This window comes from Terrapene carolina, unplaced genomic scaffold (assembly GCF_002925995.2).
Source record: "Terrapene carolina triunguis isolate 2854851 unplaced genomic scaffold, T_m_triunguis-2.0 Scaffold247, whole genome shotgun sequence".
Taxonomy (NCBI): Eukaryota; Metazoa; Chordata; order Testudines; family Emydidae; genus Terrapene; species Terrapene triunguis.
In genome coordinates this window covers 7848258-7875790 of record NW_020664598.1, presented here as the reverse complement: position 1 = coordinate 7875790, position 27533 = coordinate 7848258, and the positions used below count along the sequence as shown (strand labels likewise).

The window sequence follows — 27533 nt, the reverse complement described above, 5'->3', positions numbered from 1 at the left end:
CAGGGAATGAAATCACCGGAGCACTGGTTCCTGAGGTGGTATTGAGAGCAGAGATTATCTTCATGTGAAATTCCTGGGCCCCATCTTCCTAAAAATCCCAAATGAAACTTCATGTAAAATAAAGTTTAGTGTAAAAATGTGGTTTTAGTCTTAATAAGTGACAATGTAAAAATGACACCTCCTTATTCAGCAGAGCTCTCTATGTTTTCAGATTTATATTTGCTCACTTTAGGGACATATGGGGTGAAAGTCTGACCTCATTGAAATCAATGGCAAATTCCCACTCACTCCAGTATAGGTACGATTTCACATGATATCTTTTACCTCTGTTGCTACTGCAGAGCCAACATCGCCATGGGGAAGGCAGCTGGATTCTATTCTTGTTCACACATCACCAACAGAATTATTAAGCAAGTTCAAATGGTAGAGTCAGATCTTGCCCTCATTGGTATCTGTGCAGCCGCCCCACAGAATCTTCTTTACTGGTGATGGGAAGGAAAGAACCTAGCTTAATTTTCAGATCCTAAGTTGAATTTTCAGTTCTGACAGCTAGAAAAAAGCATCTCTTTACTTATAAAAAGAGCAAATTTTCCCTGTTAGTCACTGAAAGTCAAGAAACATGAAACCCCATATTGCTGTTTTTTAGTCACTTTTCAGAGTGGAAACACACTTTAAAACCAACAGTCACACATGTCTGCTTTTCCCATTGATTTCAATGGACAGTGAGCTTCTCCCCAACCTACTCAGCCTCACTTCCTGCCTCTTGGCAGGGAACTAGCTCCATCCATGGAGTTAGAACAAAGTCCTCTATAACCATATAAATATAAACATTGAAAATAACAGTTATTTTTTAAATAACATTTGTTGTGCTTGAAGTTACACCCCACCCACCCACACACTCATAATGTTTGCTGGAAAAATCCTGGAATTTTCCTTTAAAGTTTTGCAGGACTTTTTAAAAAATAATTTATGCAGAATATTGTTATAAGCAACACACACTTCAGCAGTGCTCCAGAAAGTATATTTTACTGCTTAAGGTACTGGATTGGGGGGGGGGGGGGGGGGAGGGGGGGGAAAATGAGCTGATTTTCTGCTTTTATTTATTCTTCTCTTTTCCTGATTATTTCTGCTCCGGTATGTAGAAATGTCTGATTTCTAAATTTCAAGAACTCCCACAGCATATGGTTCATAAGGTAACATTTACAATGTTCACTATAACATTTAATCAGCACTTGACAGACTTTGAAAGTTATTCCATTGGGTTTTTTTTGGAGGGGGGGGGGTTTGAAAAATTAGGGTAAAAGTAAAATAGAGTAAGTTTGCGTTTAAATCTACTGCTGTAATATTCAACTTTGGGAGTGGAATGGTACATTCTGAGTGACAGCAACCACCAAAAGAAAAAAAGGAAAAAAATCCCCAGAAAGTGGTTCTTCAACACTGCCTTTTTTCCCACAGCCCTGTGGAGCCCCCAACCTTGTCTGCAGAAACTGAAAGAGAGAGGGGTGGGATTAATGTGTAATTAAAGGGAATTTGGAAGGTTGAGATGTTGCGGAATGTTAGATCAGTAGCTGGAACAGCATGTGGTGTTCTTTAGGCAGGCTTCATTGAATCCATACAAAAAAAGAAAGAGGGGCTGCTTGCCCGTCTGCTCATTTATCAAACAGCTAGGCTGAACTTTCACAGCTCCACAAAAGTGTTTTACTGTTTGCTGAAGTTTTGCTCCAGAAATTAAAGCTGAACAGGCTAGTGAGTGTGAACATACGTAGCATTTTTGACATAAGCCAAAGTGTGTGCAAGGTTCTGAGAAACAAACACAAATCGATTATCTGTTGCACAAGGAAAACCATTTGTAGATTTGGCAAGAAATATGTGTGAAGAATAAGCTAAATATGTGCTACTGTAATAATCTTTATAAAACACCTTTGATCCAAATGCCCGTTCCAGAGCTTTTGATGATCAGTCAGGGTTAGATATTGATTGCTGATACCAATTGTGGTAAAATACAACTTTATGGAAAAAGTCCATATTATTTAATTAATCTTTAATTGACATTTTCTTCTGTTTGAACAGCTCCTTTTATCTTTGTCTTCAATTAATTGTACATGGCTTTCATCGATTTCATGAAGCCCCTGATCCTGCAAACACATATATGAGCAACTTTAATAGTACACCCAATTTTAGGTGAAACTCTCATTAAGCTTAAGGGAAGAACTGTGCCCTTAGAGTTTATGAATCATGTTTCACTCTGGTATAAATTCAGAGGAGCTTCATTTAAGTGAATGGAGTTGTTCTGGATTTCATTTGTTATTTTGCCTCATTCAGTAAAGGGATTAAATTAATACATCATTTTTTAGAAAAAGCTAATTTGGTCAGATTTCTCCTGTCACACTTTACATGTACGTGCAGTGGTGCCCACAGCTCTGTTTGCTACACATGGTGCATACCATTGGCAGGGGTGCCAATGTGTGTGTGTGGGGGGGTACAGCTGCCCAGAGGGAGGGGAAAATAGGCAGCTTGCCCGGCGCCCCAATGTGGTGCTGTGACCCAGCATGCAGGGTTGCACTGCCACTCAGAGAGGCCGTGGGTCCAACCTATCATGATGGAGGGTCGCAGGACCCCATTTCAGTGAGTGGCGTTGCGACCTGGCACCAGGCCAAACCTGAGTGGCGCTGCGATCCTGGGCACCAAGTTGCAACAAACTGGAATGAGGAACTGGGCCTACGCGCCGTTGCAGGGTGAGTGCGATTGTGCATGCTAGGTGACAAATTTCTGGTGGTTCCCCTGTGTACGTTCAATACAATTTCTCTTCCTTTCCCTCATGCTACCCAAAACAGGCTATATTAAAAATACAGTATTGGCATATGTGATTTTTTTGGATTTGTTAACATGTCACTGTATTTATTTGCAGATAATACGACAACAATTTCCACAGTTAACAACGAGAAGACTCGGAACCAGAGGCCAGTCAAAGTGAGCATAGTATAGTATTATTTCACATTCTCACCCAGGGCCAAATTTTGCCATGGCTTCCTGTCAGTGAAGATAGGGACATGACACCAGGGATGAATTTTTCCCTGTAGCATTTTAGAACCAAATTTTGCCTGAAGATTCTACTGTGGAGTTCCTATTGACTTCTATTTCTGTTGCCTTGGAAGCCATTACCAAGTAATATTTTCTCTTAGTGGTGTAATAACTATGGTCATTTATAAATAGTCTAAAAGAGCATCTTTTACTTATTTCACCATTCTGTGCTAACTTTCTGAAACTTTGTAGAGTTATAATATCATTTATGGTTCATATACATTTTATATAGCACCTTTCTTGCCAAAAGGTTCCAGAGCACTTCATACACTATTTGAGATCTTCACACCCACCACTGAAATGTAACCATTTCTGGGGTGCAATGTGGCAGTTATTCAATAGCATACAGTTTAGGACATAAATGACAGAACACTATATCAAAAAGAGATTCTAGAGGGAAATTAGGTAGAAAGAATCCAATTGTCCAAACTGGAAATTGGCCAGGAACCTGGAGTTAATACCCTCTGCTCTTGTGAGAAGATGAGATTTTTAATAACCATAAGTGGTCAGGATTTGAGTTTTCTGTCTCATCCAAAAGATGAAATTTCCAGAGTAAAGTGCATCCTAACATCACAGGAATTGGTTCTATACTGATTCAGGAAGAAGAGTGAATGCAACATCACTCCCTGCAATACCTAGGTTTTCCTTGGAGGTCCACATATTGGCCAGATCTGACCCTTAATTTGTAAAATATAAAATGAAAGCCCTAACTAGTATGGCTGCAACATTTTGTTGGTAAAACTTCTCATTCCCACATAAAGCCTACAAGCACAATGTTATTAATCAATAAGAAAAACATATAAAATAATAATTAAACCTATATATTAACATATATTAAGGATAGAAACCAACAATAACTCATACATTTGAAAGATATTCAATCAAATACCATTTTAAAATCTGATTTCACTTCCTTCTTCTAATAAATCGTTTCATGGTGATGTGTCTCTAGCAGGTTCTCTTCACTGAGATCAAAACTAACTGTACAACAACCCACCACTGTCTCCCTGAGGCAACTTTTGTGAGAATTTCCTGTGTTTTGTAACCAAACTCTTTTTCCAGAGTGAGAACCCTCAGACAGTTTCAAAAGTGAGATCTCATCCCAAAGACCAATGTGTTTCTGCCCAGCTATCATAATGGTTAATAACCCAAAATAATATTGACATGAAATTGATGGGCTAGTCCAGCTGCACATGAGCAAAAAATTGTAGGCCAGGAGGGCTCAAGATAGCCAGGTTTAGAAATGGACATGATTTGTGCACTGGTTCAGCAAGGGCAGTATGTATGAAGATGTGACAGTTTGGGTTTGGGTAGCATGCCATGCAACTGTACACTATCTCACACTGGTGTTAACTGCAACGTCATTTGGTTAATTGCTTTTCAGCTGAAAGGAAAGGGTGAGTGCTACCATGTTTGTCAATAATACCAATTGCCTTTAGAAGATGGTACTTCCGTCATTTGAGTTCTGGAACTAGCAATTCACTTGTGCTATAATGGGGACACCCAAACCTGACCCATTTGAGGAAGCCATATTGGCAGTTTACCAGGAGCCCCAGTTCCATGCTTAATTTGCATAAACAGAAATAGATAGCAATTACACAATTACACTCCTGTTTAATGCAGAGGTATGGGCATATTTTCACATTTAAAGTTGGTCATAGCCACAGTCCTGCTGTAGAACTTTGTGGGCAGCATTTGGCCAATAAATTTGGCCACTCCAGTCAATAATACTGCCTTTCAGAGGGAACACCTTCAGGAATAGCATCCAGTTGAACAGGCCAACTCATTACATAGTTATGTGGGTGCATTTCCAGGTAGACGTGGTTATTTTAATATTTACAGGATCCATTCTTGGTGATGTGGGAGTGTCAGTAGGATATCCAGTGGCTATGTGTCATCTCACTGGATTGTCCAGTAAGATTCCTATGCTGTTCAGACTTGGCCTGGGTTGTTGCTAACATCTGACCTTAACCATCTTTCTAGATAAGGAAAGGCAGGCAAAACAAACAACAAAATAACCAGAGCAATCTACAGGGTTTTAGACAGCCAGCATAGAAACAAATGCACGGCCACATAGGGAGTTCATGATTACCACTGTGCTGGATGTCTTGGCCCCTCAAAATTTCACAGCATAGGAGGGGTGGAATTCAACTCTTTCAGGTCTCTTTTAGCTGTTAGCAGTGTAAGGATCACAGCACCCAGATGAGTAGTTCTGATTTTATCCAATTAAAGGTAAAGATATACATGCACACAATACAGTCCATCACACTAAACACAGTCTTTGCCAAATGCAGTACTGCTCTGACTGAGTTCTATTTTTATTTTCAAAAATATCCAATCACATTCAAATGAAATGTTATATAGAGAAATTACTAAAGAACTAAAAGATAACATCTGTCTCCCTCTCAACAATTGGGCAGACAAATTGCTGCAAATATCATTTCACGCCACTACCCACCTATTGCCAAACGGAACTCCAGATGTACCAGTGGTTAAGATTATCTAGCTTCACACTGTTCTGCCTTCAGTCTTTTTATAGAAAAAAGTAACATTAGGAAGTTCAGAGCTACAATGTCACTATGCTTCTGGTCATCAGCCGAGCAGCTTTCTTCTTTGCAACAGGGTTTATTGCCTGTAAGAACGCAGCTGTGTTCTATCTCACTGAGCTTAAAAACAGTTTCACAACAGGTGAGCCATGAGAAGGCAGCGATACATAAAAGCTGATTTCTTTCTGTATGGTACTGTAGCTTGAAACTCTTCAATTATATGAACAAGAGGTTACTTTTCCCAATGGAAACTACATGGTGTGCAGGGAATTTTATTTCTTTCACTGAAGGAGTACTGCAGGTACTCAGCCCATGACAGGAAAAATCATTCCCCTCTGCTGTAAAAATGTTTGTGTATGGTCGGCCTTTTATTCACTTAAAGCTCAACCTGTCATATGCTGGCCATTGGCTTAACTTTTTTCCACGGTAACTGATAGGAAAAGTTAGAAAAGAATGTTTGCAGAGCGCACTTAGAGTTTTTGTCCTTTGGAGCAATGATCCTAATAAACTAATTTTGAATATTGCCATTTCTTTGATTTTGAGGCTATTGGGGGAAAAAACCCTCTTTTGTAGTGTACTGCTAAGTGAAATATGCCAGGAATGAAATAATACAGAATAAAACACTATCAAATTCTCCATACTTTTGTTCAGGTTTTGATTTTGAAACAGGTATAGCTGAGATCAAATTGAGCTTCTGGGAGTTGCTGAATTTATTAGAGGGAAAGGCCTCTCATATGATGCCACCTACATTTCCCCAGTAACTCAGCAATTAAACTGACTGTGCTAGATTGTGATCCCCTTACTCATGGTGAATAGTGTGTACTCTGTGAATAGTCCTAATGGAGTCAATGAGGTTACCTTTGGAGTAAAGCGCTACCCAGCGTGAGTAAAAGAATCAGAATCTAGCCCTAAAGGAACAATTTAGTGATAGAACACAGGGGGTGCGGAGTCAAAGGTGGCTTTAATCCATTTTCGTGCCCTCTTGATCCTGGGGGCTGGGGCCCTGCCTAGGTTATGGCAGCCTGCAGTGCTGCCTGCTGCAGCCTTGCCCCCAACATGCCCCTCCTGTCTTCAGTCCCACCTCTGGCATGCCCCCCTCATCAGGGCTTGCCAGGAGGCTCTCAGAAGGCAGCTTTATGGTTGTCTTCCACAGTGCTTGTGCTGGGGGAAATTCTCCCCCAGCTGGAACCAGGGCTTTTAGAGCCCCTTTAGGTTGCTACAGCCCTTTTACGCAGCATAAGAGCCATTGAGAGGATCTGACTTATGATATAATAAATGGAGCACATCAGTGTGTACAGCAGGTGGTAGCTGAGCAGGAATGCAAGATTGTCATCTTAAATGGGGAACAGGGTTAGGACTAGAGCTGGTTGGGAAATTTCTGATGCAAGTTTAATCAGAAAATGCTGATTTGTCAAACCCAAACTATTGTTTGGAAATGTCTCAGGTTCAATGACCTTTGCTTAAGTCCCAAGCAGAGTTCTGGTGGATCCTTGCCTGGTTTCCTGGCAGGCTGCCGGCGAACATGTGTTTCCAAGGTCTGGCTCTGGGGCAGCCCCACTGTGTGGATTGCTCTGGGGGATCCCAGCTGACTCCCAGGACTTCCTGTGGGTGGAGCCACCCCATAACCACAGATCCTGGAAGCCCTGGGAGCTGCTGAATGAAGTTGACATGATTCTTGTCAGTTTACCTGCTGCTTATAGAAGCCACACATGGTGTTTCCAAAATCATTTCCCCCCTCCCCCCCACCCCCCGAATTTTCAGTTCACACAGGAAACTTTGAACAATTTGGTTTCGGTCTGAATCAGATTTCTAACTGTCAAATTTCCCTTGAACCAGAAATCCTGAATTTCAGCCAGCTGTAGTTAGGACTAGTCTGGTAGTCTGCTGTCCTGCGTGGAATCTGGGGTCTGCCCTAAGCCCTTAAAGGGAACTAGGGAATGGAGAGGGGTTTTCAAAAGTGCTGAAGTGATGTAGAAGCATAAATGCCATTGAAAGCCAATTGGACTTGTGCTCAGAAGTCACTTCGGGGCTTTTGAAAATCCCACTCAGTCTAATGTTGTTTTCAAGTGAGTCTCTTTTGGTTGACCAGTGGAGCATCACCGATGGGCTCCCAGAGGAGCCACGCCCCAGAAGGTGTCTGTGACACTAGGCCTATGAGAGGACATGAAGATGCCAGACAACTCTCTCTAGGAAAAACAAAGAAGTGAATGAATGTTTCAAGAGAAGGGTATTTGTGTGACATTGTCTATTTTCATAATCATCACAATGCGGTAGTGATGGCTGAGTTGCTGTGGTCAAGGTTAGGCAAGTTGATGGAAAGAATCATATGGTCCATCCTGCTTTGATGCAGGGGATTGGACTGGATAATGAGTGGTCCCATTATCATCTATGATAATACTAAACTGTAGCACAAATTTACAGTGATAGGGCTGATTCAGTTTGGCAGTGATGTAAAAACAGTGTTAAGCCTACACTGTTTTCCCTATGTATTGTAGCACAGGTGGTGTTATCCTGTCATGTAACAGCCCTCATTGGTCTCAGCCTAATGAGGATAGTAATCCAAGCTGCAATCAACTTTATCCTGAAATTTACATTCCTGGGATTTGCCAATTTGTGCCATGCTTTTTTTATGTTTCTCTTTGAAATTTTGTTTCATCTGAAGTTTTCCAATCAGCTCTATGTGTGATAAAGACTTTTGCTCCCCAGGATCCAACCAGCACTCAGTGGCCTGAGAATCAGGGAGCTGGAAATATAGCAGAGGGGCTAGTCCTGTTGGTCTGGCGCTCTGTCTCTGCTCATAGCTAAGCAAAGTGATCAGCTGCAGAGCTCTAGTGCAAGTGCTTAGACAACAAGTAGCTTTAAGCTACAGCTGAGGATTTTAAGAAAGCACAAACAAAAAGTTGCAATCCGTTAGTTCCCTGCCGTACCGCAAAACCAGCTTTACTCTTCCTGATTAGAGCTATTTTTACCAGCAGGATTGATATTTCGAAACTTGATGCATTACAATGTCATTCTGCCATTAAATCGGTGCTTGTGCACCAAATGTACACAGGCACACATCTGTTTTGCAAGAGAAACCACCAGCAATTGCATATTTTCTCTCCTCCCACCCTTTTTTTGTATGCTATATGAATAGGTTGATTATAAAATGTGTATCTTCATGTATCAGGTACCATTACTATGGCATTGCAGTGAAAGAGAGCTCTCAGTATTATGACGTGATGTATTCTAAGAAAGGAGCAGCCTGGGTCAATGAAACAGGAAAAAAAGAAGTAACCAAACAGACAGTGGCGTATTCACCACGATCCAAACTTGGAACGTTACTGCCAGAGTTTCCAAATGTCAAAGATCTAAATCTGCCAGCCAGTCTGCCAGAGGAGAAGGTAACGCTTTTGAAATATTTCTTTGGCTTGCCTTGCTTTTTTCCTGTTGATGAAAGGTTGATCTAAAATACAAGGGTCTTAAAAAACAGTGAGTTTAATAATGCCTTGGCTTTATTTATGAGGGACTTAATTGCTCCATATGCTAGGGGCACGTATTTTTCTCTCACTTAAATGTCTGACAAAAAATCTACTGTAGCTTTTTTTTTCTTCAACATTTCTGAGTTCAATGTAAACTCATTCTGTAGACACAGTGTATACAGTAAGAAAGGGTTAGCAACGGGTATCTGTTTATGTCACCAATTGTAATATTCTAGGCCTCTGTTTCTGTAATCGACTATATCATCTACAAAGTCTGAACTCCCTTGTTTGCAAGCTGAAAGAAATCTATTATAACACTTTCCTGAGGAAAGAGTGTATTTACTACATTTCTCCTTCCTGTGGGCTGGAAAGTGAAAGAAATCTTATATGTGCATATGGCAAAATGTCTTGACCCTTGATTGATCTACTTTGCATACACTATTCATGTGTTTAGTAAATATGTAAACTGAACAAAATAAATAGGGTTCTATATATCCTAATTAAGGGCTATGTTCTTCCTGTTGATCTCATCAAGGTTTTTTTGCTCATTTTATACTTGCAGACTCTCCATCAAGGAAGCCTCTGTAGGTCTCAAAAAGGAGAATTTAGCTTTAAGACTTGCATTGTTCCTAACAGTTATCTAATTGAACTCATCACTTCAGCTGATTTTAGTATTTTTTGCAATTATATATGGAGGGAAACCCCCATGTTCCTTTTGTACTGTGTATTTTGATAGTCATTTTTAAAGCAGAAGTTTTTTAAATTTGATTTGATATTTTTTTAAAGTAAAATGATCTTTCGTGTGTCTTTCCTTTTCTTTCTCAGGTTTCTACCTTTATTATGATGTACAGAACTCACTGTCAGAGGATACTAGACACTGTAATAAGAGCCAACTTTGATGAGGTATGCTGAGAAAGAAAAGAGCTGTAGTTTAATAACATTTAATGTATCTAGGACTTCTGGAGCATATTTTGAATGTGATATTTCAAATTATAGATTATCTGGTACATTTTTGTAAATAATAGAGACTATTTACATTAGTGTATATATGGTGCTTTATACATGATAACTCTTATTTATATCATCACATAAATTAGAGAAAAAATCTACTAAATTATCTAGTCTACCCCTCCTCCAATGCAGGATTGGCCCCTACAGTATACTCTTTAAGTGCTGGCCAGTCCAATTTTGTGTGATTCAAGAAATGAGTCTTCCATCACTTTCCTAGGGAGGTCTTTATACAGTAACATATCAATCTTAGGGAATTTTTCTCAATGGTCAGTATAAATTTACCATTACCCAGTTATAGCCCTGTGCTGCTAGTAACACTTACCATTGTTTGCTTGGATATCTGCTAGGAATGGGCATGTATTCTGGATATGAGAGTCAGACTGATTCATTGCAGCCAGTTTGAGGCATCACATAGGTTTGACTGGCTTCAGTATATAAACCACCCCCACAAATTTGCAACCTATTTTTCTTAGTCTGAGAACTTTCTGGTCATGCACTTACATAGCCTTTCATAGAATCATAGAATATCAGGGTTGGAAGGGACCTCAGGAGGTCATCTAGTCCAACCCCCTGCTCAAAGCAGGACCAATTCCCAACTAAATCATCCCAGCCAGGGCTTTGTCAAGCCGGGCCTTAAAAACCTCCAAGGAAGGAGACTCCACCACCTCCCTAGGTAACGCATTCCAGTGCTTCACCACCCTCCTAGTGAAATAGTGTTTCCTAATATCCAACCTAGACCTCCCCCACTGCAACTTGAGACCATTGCTCCTTGTTCTGTCATCTGCCACCATTGAGAACAGCCGAGTTCCATCCTCTTTGGAACCCCCCTTCAGGTAGTTGAAGGCTGCTATCAAATCCCCCCTCATTCTTCTCTTCTGGAGACTAAACAATCCCAGTTCCCTCAGCCTCTCCTCATAAGTCATGCGCTCCAGACCCCTAATCATTTTAGTTGCCCTCCGCTGGACTCTTTCCAATTTTTCCACATCCTTCTTGTAGTGTGGGGCCCAAAACTGGACACAGTACTCCAGATGAGGCCTCACCAATGTCAAATAAAAGGGAACGATCACATCCCTCGATCTGCTGGCAATGCCCCTACTTATACAGCCCAAAATGCCGTTAGCCTTCTTGGCAACAAGAGCACAACTGTTGACTCATATCCAGCTTCTCGTCCGCTGTGACCCCTAGGTCCTTTTCTGCAGAACTGCTACCTAGCCATTTGTTATAGTTCAGCAATTTTGGGAGTTTGCAGTTCTTGATGTGTAAAGTAATTTGCAGAAAGTATTTAGTTAAGGGAAATAAGTCTGAATGCACAGAGACTGGAATTTGCAAAGGAACCTAAGAAAATCAAGACACCCAACTCCCGTTGAAAGTCAATGGGAGCTGGGCAACTATTCGGGTTGGCCCCTTTGAACATCCCAGCCAGAGTGTGGGCAGAATTCCCTAGGCCTGTCTCTCATGCTGCATTATTCCCCACACTTTTCCAGTTTCAAGCTGAGGCTCTTTAAACGATTACATCCAGTCTAGATGTTTTAATTTACTCAAGTGAAATAGGAACACTCTCCCATTTTAATATTTTCCATTGGTAGCTTCCCTGTTAACAATCACCCATCTTCAAATAGGGATCAAGGCAGTTTCTTAATGAGAGTAAAACCGACATACAGCTTATATAAGGCAAATACCCCCTGTTCTAGTCCCATTGACTTCAGTGGCACTGAATAAGCATATATATAGGAGAATTTGCAGGTTCAGCTCCACAATAGTTCCTTAGTCAAATATCTCATTGGGAAATCTGATTGCTTTTCAGCACCTCTGATGGCTATACCTTTTACAGGCCTGATTCTCCGCTGCTTTGCACTTTGTGTTGTCATTTACATCAGTGCAAAGTGGGTCTAAAATGCTATCAAATTGGAATGCTAGTGTTTTGATTGCTCTAAAACTCATCAAGTATTTTTCCATGGAAAATGGCTTTTTTTCCTAAATGAAAATTTTCACAGAAAATGTCTGTTTTGGCTGAAATTCCCACCTACTTTTTTTTAATTAAACTGAAAATAGATTTCCCCTCCTTCCCTATTTCTCTCCTTTCTCTCCCCCGCCTTTCCCTTTCTAGTGGAAACATTTTCAGTTTCAATTTTAAAAAAAAAAAACAGAAAATGTCTTTCAAAAAACCAAACATGTTTTGTTCCTTCCAAAAATGTCCATGGAAAATACTTCCCGTATTTTGACCAGCTCTAGCCCCCTCCTGGCATTCACTTTGCACATATATAAATGGCTACGTAAGGTGCAAGCTGTAGAAAATCAGGCTGTATATGTGGAAGTCAAGGTGCTGCACTCATTGTGCCTGCTGGTGGAGAATAAAAATTGCGTGGCATGCATGGAACCCGTGCAGTCTGCTAAGGCAAAAGCTTTCCTTAAACTGATCTCCCCATGGCAATGCCCCTTTATCCTCCTGGGCATTTATCTTATGATGTACCATGTTTATCTAAGTTACAGCAGAAGCCTGTCCAGGCAGGGACTCTGTCGTGTGAGTTTTGTGCAGCACCGCGTGCAATTATGGTGCCATATCAGTAATATGGAATTAGATCATTTAAGAAGAAAATCATATTTGCCATGTATAATTTGTGTGTGTGTAATTCTAGGTTCAAAGTTTTCTTCTGCACTTTTGGCAAGGGATGCCGCCTCACATGCTTCCTGTATTGGGTTCTTCCACTGTAGTAAATATAGTTGGGGTTTGTGATTCAATATTGTACAAAGCTATTTCTGGAGTTTTGATGCCAACAGTACTGCAAGCATTACCTGACAGGTTAGTATGTTCTGCAGTATTGACAGTTTTTGTTTGAATTGTTTTTGTTGATTGTGTGGATTTGTTTTCACTATTGGTGCAGTTCTTAAAAAGCATAATTTCCCTACATATTTCCTATTTCCTGAATCCAGGTCAGAATCAATTTAAATGAGTTTAAAGATAGATAGAAATGTCTCATAGCATATAAATGGTCAGACTGAAGCTGGCATGTGAACGAATGCCAACCAGAAATCTATAGGCAGTGGAATGCCTTCATTATGCCTCCTTTGAAAACTTTCAGAGAGGCTGTATCAGTCACTTCTCCAGGACTGAGAGCTCAATATTCCGAGTTATGGCTCCAAGAGTAGTTAGTATGGTCTACCTGTATATGCACAAATGCATACACAACTGCAGAAATCCAAGCATTAGTCTCTGTCACAGTCTCTGACCCAAATTGTTCTTCCACTTAGAATGTGTGTGGGGGCTGGGTGTAAGGCTGACCTCTGAGAGAACATGGATGCATTTAAATACTATAGTGGGCATGATAGGATTGTGCCCATTTGGGGGTGACTTTCTTCACATGGTCCAGAACCAGGCCCACACGGCCTATCTCTGCAGGAAAGATGCATAACCTTTCCACACTAGTTTGAGAGCTAAATTCTCCTTTCTGATCTACATGTCAGATCTTGTCTGTTCTCTTCCTACATGTAATTCATTTGTGTCCATGGAGTTTTGTTACATAGAGAAAGCAGGGTTAGGGTCATCAATTAACTGCAGAAAGTTTTATTCAACCAGTGTATGTAGCTTCTTTTTCTCTTTGTGAATTTTCTGAAAAGAGACTTAGATTTTTATGAATTTGTTCAATATTCAAAATTATTTGACAAAATTCAGCACAAGATTTGCTAACAATTTGTTGAGACTATTGCTTTGAGTGTTCACTCTTTGCACCGTACGTTTGGTCACCTACATTTTATTGTAGCTCTAATTACACCAAATGTTTTCTGGCTTTTGTTCTACTTACTTAAACTAGAGTGCAGTGTTCAGATTGTATGGTTTGTTAAGTAGATGCAAAGTATCTGTCTGCAACCAGGAACAGGGTACAAGCATGGATTTCTTTGCTAAATCTTGCAAGTTTTTGCAGACTTCAGCTCCCTCTCCTTCCCCCCCCCAATCTATTTCATCGGAAGGATTAAATTGCATAGCAGCCCTTTTTTCAAGCTGCTTAGTTCTTTCAGAGCAAATAAGGAGAGACTTGAGTGTGAATATGGACTTTTGTAATGCATATAAAGGGCCAGATTGTGGCTGTTAAGCCATGGCCCACACTGGAGGGAGTGCAGAAGGGTCTCGCAGCAATGGAGACACAGCAATGGAAGCCCTTGGAGGAAATCTTGCTGACTCAGCCGGAATTCCCTGGGAACAAATGTTGCAGTGTCAACACAGCCAACCTTTCAGTGGGGGCATCAAGCACTCCCATCCACGCCCAGCCTTCTAAGATAGCCCATGTGGAGGAAGGCAGGACCATGGCCATGTCCTCTGCAACACACCTCTTCCTGCCGCAGTGTGAGTAGCTAGTATCCACAGGAAACTGGCTGTGCACTACATCCAATGAGTTGAGCCCAGTCCCCACACAGGGGCTCCATAAGGAGTGGAAAAGCTTCTGTGTGTCCTCCCCCTTCCACCTTTGTGTACCCATGCAGGGCTGGGCACAATAGAGCTCAAAACTCTAATCTTGGGTCTACTGTTCCTTAAAGTGATGACTGAGAGTAGGACCATGATTTTTTTTTATGACAGTTGAATAGGTTGAGGCTGATTTCCTCCCCACCACCCCAAACTGAAACCACCAAACACAATTGTAAGCTTAGTGAAGTATGGAAGCCATCTTTAAAGTTGATTTGAATGAAGATGAATCTGAAACTATTCCTGAGCTCAACGTATTCTGGGTATTTTTCCTTTTGCTTCAGATATTTTCAGATGTTTTCTATACTGTCCAAGTCCTTGATCCTGCAGGTGACTCTATGTGCACAGTGGGGCTACCTACAGGTGTAGGAGCTGCCCAGACAGTCACTTGCATGATCAGGATTCAGATCTGACCTGGTTTGAGAATACAGTTCCCAAAATGTAGTCACTTAAGAAATGGGGCTATTTCTTCCCCTTTCCAAACTTCTAAAGGTCTGTTATTTTTATGCAGCTTCCTATGTTTAGGCCTGTTTAAACTATTCACTAAAAAGCCCTGTTACTGGGCTGCCAGTGGGCCCCATAGACTGTAGTAGGGTGAATTCTGCTTAGAAGAATTATACTAGTGTGAATGTGGAGTAACACCACTGACTTTAACGGATTTTCTCCATATATACACGGGTATAACAGAGAATCAAATCTGGCCCAATAGTCGCTCCACCCTCCTGAAGCTATGTCAAAATTTCCCTTTTATGTTATGGCACAATTGTTAAATGTAAACAACCAGTGAGACTTCCAGAACCCAGATGTGGCTGTTCAAATTGGCAATTAAGTGCATGAATTCCTGTATTATGAACCTTAATGTCAATTTCATATCCCAAATGGAGGATCTAAATGTACTATTAAGATGCCCACATCTGAAAATTGTGTCCTAGGTACCTTTGTTTATAAATTGTAACTAAAAATGATATGCTGGGTGGTGAAACTCTGGCTTTACATGCTTCCAGGCACTGCCGTATAGACCACAGAGTGTACATTTTCTTAAGTAGTGATTTCTCTTTTCAGCTTGACTCAGGTGATCCGAAAGTTTGCAAAACAGCTGGATGAGTGGTTAAAAGTAGCTCTCTATGACCTGCCAGAAAACCTCCGAAATATCAAGTTTGAGTGTATGTATTGAGCAGTCTCTTTTTTTCTTATGTGAGAAGAATGTGTTATTTATCAGTTACAAATTAATTGGAAGCTAGGAAAATGTTCCATTAGTCATGAAATAGATCAACATTACAGATCTTTCATTAACCAATAATCTCCACTCATTCATGAGAACCAATTTCCTTTAAATGTAATAAGGCACAGCTCTAAGACCAGTTGTCTTTCCTTTTTTGTGGACTCTGATAAGAAATTAATTTGTTGACAGTAAGCAAGCATTAGGCATGATATTAGGCAAAGCAAATTATTAAACAAACCTATAGACTTGCACAATTTGAATACAGCTTGAGGCCCTCACTCCAAAGAAGTGCCAGAGTTAAATATGAAGGGGATCAAATTACCCTGTCACCACAGGAAAGGGCACTATGCCTTTTCAGACATGCTTTGTAGATGCCTGCAGTGCGCATCACCTATTGATAAAGCCTGCTTTATTTCACAGCTCTCCATTCTTTGCTTTTCATGAGCAGTAAATTCCACATCAGAAGTTTAAAAAAAAAACTAATTTAGGAGAAGGATTAACTACTGATCAGCATGGAAAATTAGGAGTATGTTTTGCAGAAAGTACTCAGGACATAAATTAGAATAATCCACTGGATATTTTTGGTCATTTACTTAGTTATTCAAAAATTATGGAAAATGTGTCCTGAGAATATTTTTGTCAGTTCTTTGTCAATTCAAAACTATTGAGAATCCACAACAGTGAAATCTGTTCTGCTCATATAAATATTGGGACAATGAACATTCTAATAAATCTGAAAATATATATTTTAACTACCTCCATGGACAATATAGAAGGAATATGTAATACCAACAAATCTGACTTCAAATATCTCTATAGATTATTTGCTTTGATCTGCAGATCTTTAGTGATTATAACATGATAATAAACTTGAGAACACACTAGCATTTACTTGTACTTGATGCCTGGCTATCCTGCAAATGATTACTTACATAATATTTACTATTGTTTGTGCAGTCCCATTGAAGCCAATGGAAGAATTGGTGACAGAAAGCTGTATGGCTGTGAGTGTTTGCAGGATTGGGAATCATACATTTCAGATGCTGTTTTGAGAATAAATATTTACAGCCTAGGTTACAAGTATGGATACCTTAATAAGATGCCCAAATCCCTTTTTGGGACACTCAAACCATCATTTACAGATATGAATAGTCCTTATACATACTTGTAACTACTGATTTGAGCATCCAAATGTAAGATTTGGATGTCCTATTCAGAAGTCCATCTTTGAAAACTGGGCAATTAATATGAACAATAAATAAGTCACAAATATGTGTTTTAACAGAAAGGAAATTCAGTGTATTTAATTGATGCTAGTTTTAACAAGGTACTTTTAAAATCAAGTTTCTTTATTTGGCATATTACCTAAATATGTAATTCTCCTTTCCTGCAGTGTCCAGAAGGTTTTCACAAATTCTCCGGCGGCAGACCTCATTAAATCATCTCTGCCAGGTAGGTATTTCAGTGGTTATCCATTCCTGCTAAGTTTATTCCATGCTGCTTTTGCTGACAGTTGTAACAGTTTGCAGGTTGGATATTGCACAAGGAGAAACTCTCTTGGAGGTAACAATGGAATATGAGGCTTTAGTACGGGGTGGGCAAACTACAGCCCGCAGGCCACATCCAGCCCATCAGACGTTCAAATCCAGCCCTTGAGTTCCCACCAGGGAGCGGGGTCTGGGGCTTGCCTCGCACCGGCACTCCAGCCAGGGAGTGGGATTGGGGGCTTGCCCCGCTCCGTGCGGCTCTCAGAAGCAGTGGCATGTCCCCCCTCTGGCTCCTATGCATAGGGGCAGCCGGGAGCTCCGCACACCACCCCCGCAGCTCCCATTGGCCGGGAACCGTGACCAATGGGAGCTGCAGGGGCAGCACCTGTGGACAGGGCAGCGCACAGAGCTGCCTGGCCGTGCCTCCGTGTAGGAGCCAGAGTGGGGACATGCCGCTGCTTGAGGTAAGCGCCGCGCAGAGCCTGCACCCCTGACCTCTTCCTGTGCCCCAACCCACTGCCCCAGCCCTGATCCCCCTCCAGCCCTCCGAACCCCTCGATCCCAGCCCAGAGCACCCCCTGCACCCCAAAGCCCTCATCCCCAGCCCCACCCCAGAGCCCACACCCCCAGATGGAGCCCCACACCCCCCCCCAACCCCTTGCCCCAGCCTGGAGCCCCTTCCCGCACCCTGAACTCCTCATATCTGGTCCCACCTCAGAGTCCGCACCCCCAGCTGGAGCCCTCCCGCACTCCAATCCCAATTTCGTGAGCATTCATGGTCCACCATAGAATTTCCATACCCAGATGTGGCCCTCAGGCCAAAAAGTTTGCCCACCCCTGCTTTAGTAGTTTTGTTTCTAATATTTATTTATTATGATCTTCTATAGATAAGCTACAAAACCATCCAAAAATCAGTTAAATTATTTGTTAGATAGTGGGGCTGATCCTGCATTCTTCATGCACCCAAAACTCCCAGTGACTTCTATGTAACAAATTCAGGTTCTGATTCTAGAAGAGGTTTCAGATCCAGTTCAACCCATTGAAACCAATGGGAAACTTTCCATAGATTTTTCAGTTGGGTTTGGATCAGGCCTTTGATGAGAGAAGCAATTTGTCCATTTTCTAGACAGAAAACACCATACCTAGTTGTGACATTAAACCTCAAGTGAAAACAAAATACAGGGCAGATATTCACTTTTTGTGGTTACATACTTCAGTTTAAAACCAAGTGCTCTCAAATCCTGAGCACTTTACTCTTTTTTTTAATCCAGTCTTTATTCTGGCAGAACTGGGGAGTTTTACCTAGATAAAAACTGATTAAGCCTGTTATGCAGACTTACCACTTTGCAAAGTGGTCTACATGCACCCGAAGAAGTGGGTATTCACCCATAAAAGCTCATGCTCCAATACGTCTGTTAGTCTATAAGGTGCCACAGGACTCTTTGCTGCTTTTACGGATCCAGACTAACACGGCTACCCCTCTGATACTTGACACTTTGCAAAAGATGCTCTCATAGACATACATGATGGATTGTTTTTCTTCCATAAAATTAACCTGAAAACTAGTAGCAGCATATACAAATAGAACTATTTCAACAGGTTTATTTTGTCTTTCTTTTTTTCCTTTTACATAGGGCCCACTCTATTAGTTTTCTTTTTTTATCATTTTGTGAGGATGAATAGACTATATTTTTCTGTATTTTTGTTTTTGTTTTTAAAATGGATTATTTTCTTCTGGGGTTTTGAAATGGTTTATTTATCAAAACTTGTTTGTCATGCCAGACAGTACTTCAGTAGAGTTCATTTAATAAATAAAATTACCATTATAATTTATTAAAGTTCTTATAGCTGTGAATATAAGCTTCATAGTATCCCATTGTTTTACTGATAAAAATCCACCATGCAGGTGGAATATACTATGTGAATTTATTTTTCACTGACTCAGTTAGGCCACGGGAACTGTGCAAAATTCACAGGGCCAGATTTTCTGATGGTATAAATAGGAGCATCTCCCTTGACTCCAGTGAAGTTTCACCCATTGACACCAGCTGAGGGTTTGTCCCACACTGCAGTTCGAGGGACTACATTTGAAAACTGTATCTAATCCTCCAGATTAAGCCCTACAGCAGAAATACCCCCTGAGGGAAGGAGATCTCAGTGAGGATGCTTTGTGGAGTTTCTCCTCCTTTAATTCATTTGTGGGGGAAGGTTTGCCATCCTGCTGCATGAGCTGTGGGGTCTACCCACAAACCTGGTAGATCCACAAGAACCTGCATAGACTCAGAGGAATCTATAGAAGACCAAAGCCATTCACACAGCTCTGCCCCCTCAACAGCTTCCTAAACCAGGGACTTTTCAGGCTGCCATGGTCCCCAAGGGAGACTCTCTGGAAAAGATAATACAGGCCAAGTCTGGATTGTCTTCACTGATTAATTTACACAGGACGGATGTGTGGCCCTGATCCAGCACCACCCACGTTTCCCTCAGCTTACTCCTTCCCTTTGTGCAGGGAGGCCTCTTCATGGTCCAGAGGATGGGCAGGTGGTAGTGTGGGGGCAGGTGAGCTTCCTTTTCCTGTGTCGGGGGGAAGATGCATACTCAGAGTGTTTCCTCCCTACATAGTTTGATGGGGAGGATCTGGGCCAATGTGTTTTTGTTCTTGGACTGACATGAACCCAAAACTGCAGCCCAAACCTTGTAGAATTAATGGTCTAGGGAGAGAGCAGTTTGATTAGAAACACCTGTCGAGATTTGTACTTTGTGGAAACCAAATACATGCTGAGTAGAGTTGGTAAAAATGGCTTCAGAGTTCTGTCCAGCTACCATGGCCGGTAACTTCCAGAAAGGATCAAGAGGTGTGTGGGGTTTGAGAATCAACTTAGTGAGGCTCGCTAAGGGAGCGTAAAAGGGGATGAAGTCTATTTTTAACCTAATAAACCATGAACTAATGAGTAGATCGGATTGGATTATAGGCATCAAGAACGGTGATCCACAGTGCAGACATTACCTTTCAAATGCTGGAGGACTGGAGGAATGTGGATCTGAACAGCATTACCAAACAAACTCTGTATACCATGGAGGATTCGCGTGAGGAGCACAGAAAGCTCATCATACAATGTAAGAATAAAACCCTCAAATGTGGTACGGGGAACCCTGAAACGTGTTTCCTGTTGAATACAAAACACCACAATAATAATAATGTGCAATTTTATAATAATTGCTTTACAGTCAATCAGTTTAATAATTGAGATATTGTAGCAATGTGGTAGCACATCATTACTGGCTACTGCTCGCTTGCTGCTCAGATAAATACTGAAACACGTATCAAAAAGAAAGGTGAGCCAAAACCAAGATGTTCCACTTTGAGACGTGAATATGGACAATATTCTGTTTAAAGAAATTATTTCTAGTCTTCCTAATGACTGATGCGGATCTAGGGCCCAATCCAAAGCTTATTGAAGTCAGTGGAAGTCTGCCCATTGCCTTTAACGGGCTATGGATCAAGCCCCTAATCATTTTATTTGATAGAGTAGAATGGTGGTTGTTTACCCAATTATACTATTATAGGATAACTGCCTTTTGAATGGCTTTGACAGCAGGACCATTTTTATTTGAGTCATTTCCAGAGGCTTATGTTTTTTTAAAGCGCTGGTTTCACAAAGCATTTTAACAGCAAGTTAGTCTCTGATTGGCTGAAGTTTTATTTATGAACTTTTAGAAGCAAATATGTATCCCACATCCAGAAATCTGATTGGCTGACATAGACACTGCTTGGTTTATTGAAGGGCATAGGTCAAAGAATGACTTGTAGAAACCCTGTAAAAGTTGTGCTTTCTTAAAGGGGCAAGTTGGTTTTAGGGTAGGGTGACCAGATGTCCCAATTTTATAGGCACAGTCCCAATTTTTGGGTCTTTTTCTTATATAGGCTCCTATTACCCCCCACCCCCATCCTGATTTTTCACACTTTCTGTCTGGTCACCCTATTTTAGGGGGAAAGCTCATCTATTCCATGTGTAAAGTAGTGACACAAGTTGCTCAGAGAATGTGCATGTGATGCCATTTCTAACCCTTAGAACTCTGACAACAAATGTGTGTGCATCTCTGGGTGTGCTACACTGAGATATTAAATATGAGTATTCTTGTCTTTAGTAGCAGTCTCAACCTCTAACTCCAGCTGGAGTCCTCCTCCTTTCTTTCCTGAAGATGACAAAAATGCTCCCATCTACCTCACATCCCTCACTGACCTCTGAAAGACTCATCCCCAAGCAGGAAGAAGGCATCACATCCCCTGATCACCTTCTGCTGGCTCCATTTCCCAGCAGAGAACTGTTCTGGGATTTTTGCCAGTTCCTCCCAGTCCCTGAGTTTACCTCCTGATATGACCCTCCTGCTCACTGTGGATTGAGGGGAGTGAGCCAGGAGCAGGCAGCAATGAGAGGTTGAGAGTAGTGAGAATTCAGGACAGGAAGGAGATGAAAAATAAGCAGTTCAGGACATGCTGAAGCCTAGAATCCATGCTGAAGCCTAGAATCCAGACTCATCCTGGCTCACAGCAGCCAGAAAATCTCTCTTATTCTTTAACCATCCTCAGCATACACCCAAAACCCCTAGAAATTATCTAGTTCCCAAAGGGTTAATACTTAATATCAGTAATGTTTCTGGCCCAGATTCAGGAGAGCATCCCCATTTAGGAAGGACCCTTAAGCAAGTGCTAAATTTTCAGTGCATATTTAAATCCCATGAAAGTTAAGCAAGTGCTTAAGAACTTTCCTGAAGAGTGGATGGAATTCAGCACATAAGTGCTTTCCAGAAGGGGCCAGTCTTAGCAGGTAGCAGTTTGCAACAGAAAGGGAGAGGAGAAAGGTGTGAAAGGAGAAGACCAGAAGCGGTAACCCAACCCAGTGTACATGTTGAGGATTACATTGAGACAAGGGTATATATATGACACTGACCTCAAGAGCTTTTTTCCAACTTTGGATATAGTTTCTACCTAGATGAAGATCATTTAAAGATATGTAACCAAGGATATGTCTACAAGGAGCTAGTTCCAAAAGGTGAACCTTCTTTCTGGGGTGGTATTTTCAGCTCCTTTGCAGCAAATTCGGTACTGCTGTTGCAAGTCAGTATTCCCCCTTCTACTGGAAGATTTACAGCAGGCTGGAAATTCAGCTTAATTCCTTTGAATCCTCCCGTAGTATCGCCTCCTCTCTTCCTTCTGTGCACTCTTACTGCTGTTGATAGATGTTTCCTCTGAATCACCAAGAACTCTAGGATAACTCTCCCATGTCTCGCCATTCCATATGAGTATTGCAGTAGTACCTAACAGCCATAGTCTGAATCAGAGGCCATTGTGCTAAGCACTGTGCGCACACAGATTGAAAAGGTGTTCCTGGCCCCCTAAGGCTTGCCTCTCCGTCAGTTCTCAGTCTCATTTCAAATCCGGGTTGAAAACATAGGTAAGGGGAAGAGACAAAGCCAAACTGTTCTGTACCTCTAAAAGGGGCTGGCGTAGGTTGGCTTCAAGCGTTGGATGAAGATTCAGGCTGGTTCTTATTTCACCCAGTCCACTTTACTTATTTCCCACACACACGCACACATGCATGAAAGTGTCACATTTTTGCTGGGTGCCTCCTCACACAGTGAAATTGGGCCCTCACTTTATAATTATGGCATTGGGATTTCTTAATACGCATGTCCAATGTAGGTTTCCAGTGCTCCTTTACATCCTGCTGGTGCTGGGAAATCCCAACACTCAGCCTCCAGAGGTTACAATTTCCAACTATAATAACTGGAAAAATATCTTCCAGATTGGCAGATTTCCACTGAACATGACAGTCGTTTGTTACTAACTAGAAAGTGGCTTTTCTCGTTTTTAACAATAGGGCTACTTCTATCATGATTTTCCCCCGGTGCTCCATTCCTTCAGGCCCCTGCAGATGTGTCTGCAACAGCTGCTTTGGGCCAGATGGTAACTTTGTAATCAGCCCTGAGTAAGGAACGGTGCGTAGCGGCACTTTCCCAGCCAGACAACAAACTGGGACTCGGAAGATCACAGTTCCACTTGTGCTCCCCTCCTCTCTCCGCAGAGGATGTAGCTGAAGCAGCTTACTCCCCACTCTATGCCCAGCCAGGTACTGGATTAAGGAGGCAGAGCGAGGGTTCCTCCTATGCCCTGCTCCCTCCACCCTCTCCCCACTGGCTTGCGTGCAGTGGGAAGTATTCGACAAGTAGAGTTCTCCCGTCTGCATCCAGGGTCCTAATACGAGCAGGTTTGAGTGGGAAAGGAAGGGGAGTCTTGCTCCCCATTGTTCCCCTAGGTGGCTGAATAACAGCTGTGACAATCTACCTCTTTGTAATTAAGTCTAAATGGAATCAATGCACAGTCATTTGTAAGACAAGGAAGCTCTTAAATGTGTTCCTACTGGATCTGTTGCTTCAGCTCACAACAATACTTCCCAATCCAGGGTGCTATTACAAAGAATGGCCATGCTGCTTAAGTGGAGAGCATCCTTGTATTTTGCATTTTTTCTCCATGTCTCCTGCACTCTTCCCTAGCTGCCAACTTTGCGCTTTGCCTCCTTTCCCTGCCCCTAGCATCCACTCCAGTGGTGGGAAATTCCTCTCTCCTGCTGTTTATAATGAAGTATAAATGGACGTGCACAGCGCATTTAAATCACCCTGTGACACAGCAGGTATAAAAGCATCTTTTCTTTTGATTTAGGGGACCATTTTTTGTAGCTAAATTGCAGAGCAATTCCTTGAGATGCTCAAACACATGAGTCCTTGTCTTCCAATAGCGTCTTCTCCTAAATAAATTGGAGATTCTCCTATTTAATTGACACATTTGAATGGGCCATCTGAGTTTACTCTCTATATTTTTGAAAAATATATTTGGAAGAGGATCGCCTGTCTGTAGAATCTCCTTTAGGTATAGTCAGCATGGCATTTGTGTGTTGGTAGTAATTCACTTTATAAAAGTACACGTTTTATAGGAAACACTTTTTTTTGCTTGGTTGATGTTACAAATAAATGACAGTTGCCGTTGAAGCCCGTTTTCAAAACTAAAGCATTATGCACTGGAGATTTGCTGATGAGAGGCCTATCAACAATACTCATCCATTGGGTGTTTAAAAGATTCTCTATGCATTTCTAAATCAATTTCATGCATGGCCTTTCTTCCTCATGAGGGTCAAAGCCTAGCTTACTGCTCTGCACTGTGAACACCATAAATGTGTTTTACTTCCGGGCATAGACAGCTGAAGCTTAAATCAAAAGATGAATTTCAAATGATGGGCCAAGATCCTGCTCCCACTGAAATCCTTTAAAAACTCCCACTGATTTCAATAGCAGCAGGATAGCGACCAAGCACAGTAATAGTTTCAACCTCTTTGATGTCTTAAGGTGTACATATATACATTTATAGTTAAGTGACCTGTTGTAATTAGCTGAGCAAATTGGCGACGTATTATTGACTGTTTTGTGACAGTTGTTTTCTCTATTGTTTTAAAATGGAATTAAAGTCCTGATTTGGAGTATTTTTCTTTGTTCTTTAGTGTATCAAGAATTTGATCATCTTTTGGAGGAGCAGTCACCCATTGAGTCCTACATTGAGTGGCTGGATTCCATGGTGGACAGATGCGTTGTGAAGGTTGGTAAATAGGAGTTAGGACCCGAATCACTTTATGTGCAGTATAACCAAGTGCAATATTTGTTTTCACAAAGCAGTGGGTATCTAGTAGACACAGACTCAAGATGCAAAATCTGGATCCAAATTCCAGACTCAAAAGTCGGAGAGTGTTCAGATTCAAGACTTTCACTCATTCCATTCTAAAAATAGGAGCCATTTGCAAAATTCGGAGCTGGATCAGAGTTCAGATTTTCAACATCCCCAACGTTCAAGGGTGTATGGATCTGAGGTGTTGGTTCAGACTCCTCTCTAGTGTATAGTGAATAATGTAGCATTGCAGGTGGAGATCATAAATTAATATGCCCTTTAGGGAGTTTAATGAAGATAATATTTAGTCCAGCTGATTCATTTTAGTAAATAAAGGTTAACTACTAGCTTATAGTTCAGCTAGGGATTAAGCTGTTCGATTTTTAGGAGTTGCTCTGAAACGCCAGTAATTGAACTCTGACCTAAATTTTAGTATTATTTGAGTGGACACTTACTGACTGAACACATGAGCACTCTCACCCAATCAGACATCAATACAATTTTATGCAGTATATGTAACTATACAGTTTACCATATACTTTTAGCTTCTGTCCGTGAATGATAATACATTTTGTATTAGCATGTTCTGTTGGAAAATTGCAACTCTACTTCCAGAGTTCACTATTAGACCTGAGTAAATAACTTAAGAACACTTCATTAAACAATATTACCTCTTTTTCTGTTTGCAGAATGTCCACAACTCCCACCCACCCCAAATTTCCCAAATGTATCAATTGTTTGAAATTATTTAATTAAAAAAAAAATGTCTTTAGTCTATAGATTGCTATCTGAAATCACTATGAGTGGTTATGATGGATCATATTGGACCTGGTATTTTTTCTATTTGCTGACTAGATGAAAATTAACAGGCCATTTCACCTTGAATGGTCCCTTGAAATATGTGTTAACTACTTATGCTAAACAGTCTGTTCCACCTTGTATTTAGCTGTGACATTCTAAGTTTTCCAGACCCGAAGAAGAGCTCTGTGTAAGATCACAAATTTGTCTGTCTCACAAACAGAAATTGGTCCCATAGAAGATATGACCTCACCTACCTTGTCTCTCTAATATCCTGGGACCGACACGGCTACTGTAACACTTATAGAAAATGAGCTTTTGAGAGTGTAAACTTACAATATGCTTTCTGAGAAGTATAATTGTGAGTAAAACATGATCATCTGAGTGTTCACAGAAAGAAATGCAAAGAGGATGTGAACACACCAAGAGCCAATTAGTTTAAACATTCAGATTAATACATTATTTTTGCAATATATTCCCAGCAGTATTTATTATAAATTTTCTTCCTAAACTAGAGAATCGCCAACAAAGGGAATCAAATTAAGATGAAGACCTGGATGTTGTTAGGCAGTCTGAGAAATCCCTTCATTATTTATAATCCAAATGTTATCCTCCACAAGCATGAGCATTTTATGTTTTAGGGGTTATAATTTTATTGTAGGCGTCTTCCTGCAAACTCATGTGTATATAATTATCATTACTGGGTGGCTTCATATGTATCTGTTTTAAGTTTTATCCTAATTTTCTTACAATAGGATGTAGTTTTAGTGAAGAAAATGGATGGACATGGACAGTGTTGGGCTGGGCCAGACAATGGAAATGAAAATGAATGTTTATTATCTGTGTGAAATATATAATATATTTTCTTGTAGGTAGCTGCCAAGAGACAAGGCTCTTTGAAGAAAGTGGCTCAACAGTTCCTCTTGATGTGGTCCTGCTTTGGCACACGAGTGATTCGGGACATGACTTTGCACAGTGCACCCAGCTTTGGTACTTTGATTTTAATTGTACTGATCGGTTAGCACAGTAAAAAATGCTAGATCAAGAGCTGTCACTCACTTCTGAGTGATGATCCCCTCTTATTTTCACACGTTCATAACCTTTAAAAAAAATCTCTTTTGGGGATTGAAATTTTCAACACATTTTCTGCCACCAGGTCGTTTTCTCTGATGCTTTTGAACAAATTCCCTTCAGTTGTTTTTGATGTCCGTAAGAGTGGAAGAATATAAACTTATCCCATTTTTTAAAAAGAAAAGATTGTCCTGTTTCTTTTCACACAGAATTCAAAAACAACTGTGCTTTGAAGCCTGGTGTGTAAACAGTCCCTACTGAGGAGTATGTACAAATTGAACTAGTCAACAATAGGAATGATTGAAAATGGGCTATTGTGCTTTTGTGTTTTCATAAGTGCACACTTGTCAATGTATGTTATTAGCAGACTAATAATAATGAGGATTGCGAGAGAGCAGCACTGAGCTACTAGCATGTTTTCTTCCAGCAGTGCTTTCTTGTGTTTTATTCTCTTAGGTGATGCTTAGATACAGGGGTGCTGGGCACCCCCAGAAGAATGTAGACCTATAGATAGAAAGCTTCCAAGCTTTGTTCATGTACCAGTAAGCTGAGGGGAGCAGATATTGGAGGCTGGCAAGAACACTATGAAGTCCCACATGGGGCATTGGGAAGCTGGCCATGAGGACTCAGTATTACTAACCCCAAGCAATCAAAAATTGTGTGTCAGGCCACCCAAAATCATGGGA

General features: G+C 41.0%; 1 protein-coding gene across 1 annotated transcript in view; it reads left to right on the top strand.

The window, feature by feature from the left end:
* The window catches only part of RFX4 (regulatory factor X4), an 83794-nt gene that overhangs the window by 10410 nt on the left and 45851 nt on the right, over positions 1–27533 (top strand). Inside the window, exons 2-10 of the mRNA XM_024212958.2 lie at positions 2909–2970; positions 8797–9010; positions 9914–9991; positions 12736–12899; positions 15618–15718; positions 17171–17229; positions 20237–20381; positions 24818–24912; positions 26649–26766. Coding sequence (XP_024068726.1) covers positions 2909–2970; positions 8797–9010; positions 9914–9991; positions 12736–12899; positions 15618–15718; positions 17171–17229; positions 20237–20381; positions 24818–24912; positions 26649–26766 — 1036 coding nt within the window. The remainder of the gene's footprint in view (positions 1–2908; positions 2971–8796; positions 9011–9913; positions 9992–12735; positions 12900–15617; positions 15719–17170; positions 17230–20236; positions 20382–24817; positions 24913–26648; positions 26767–27533) is intronic.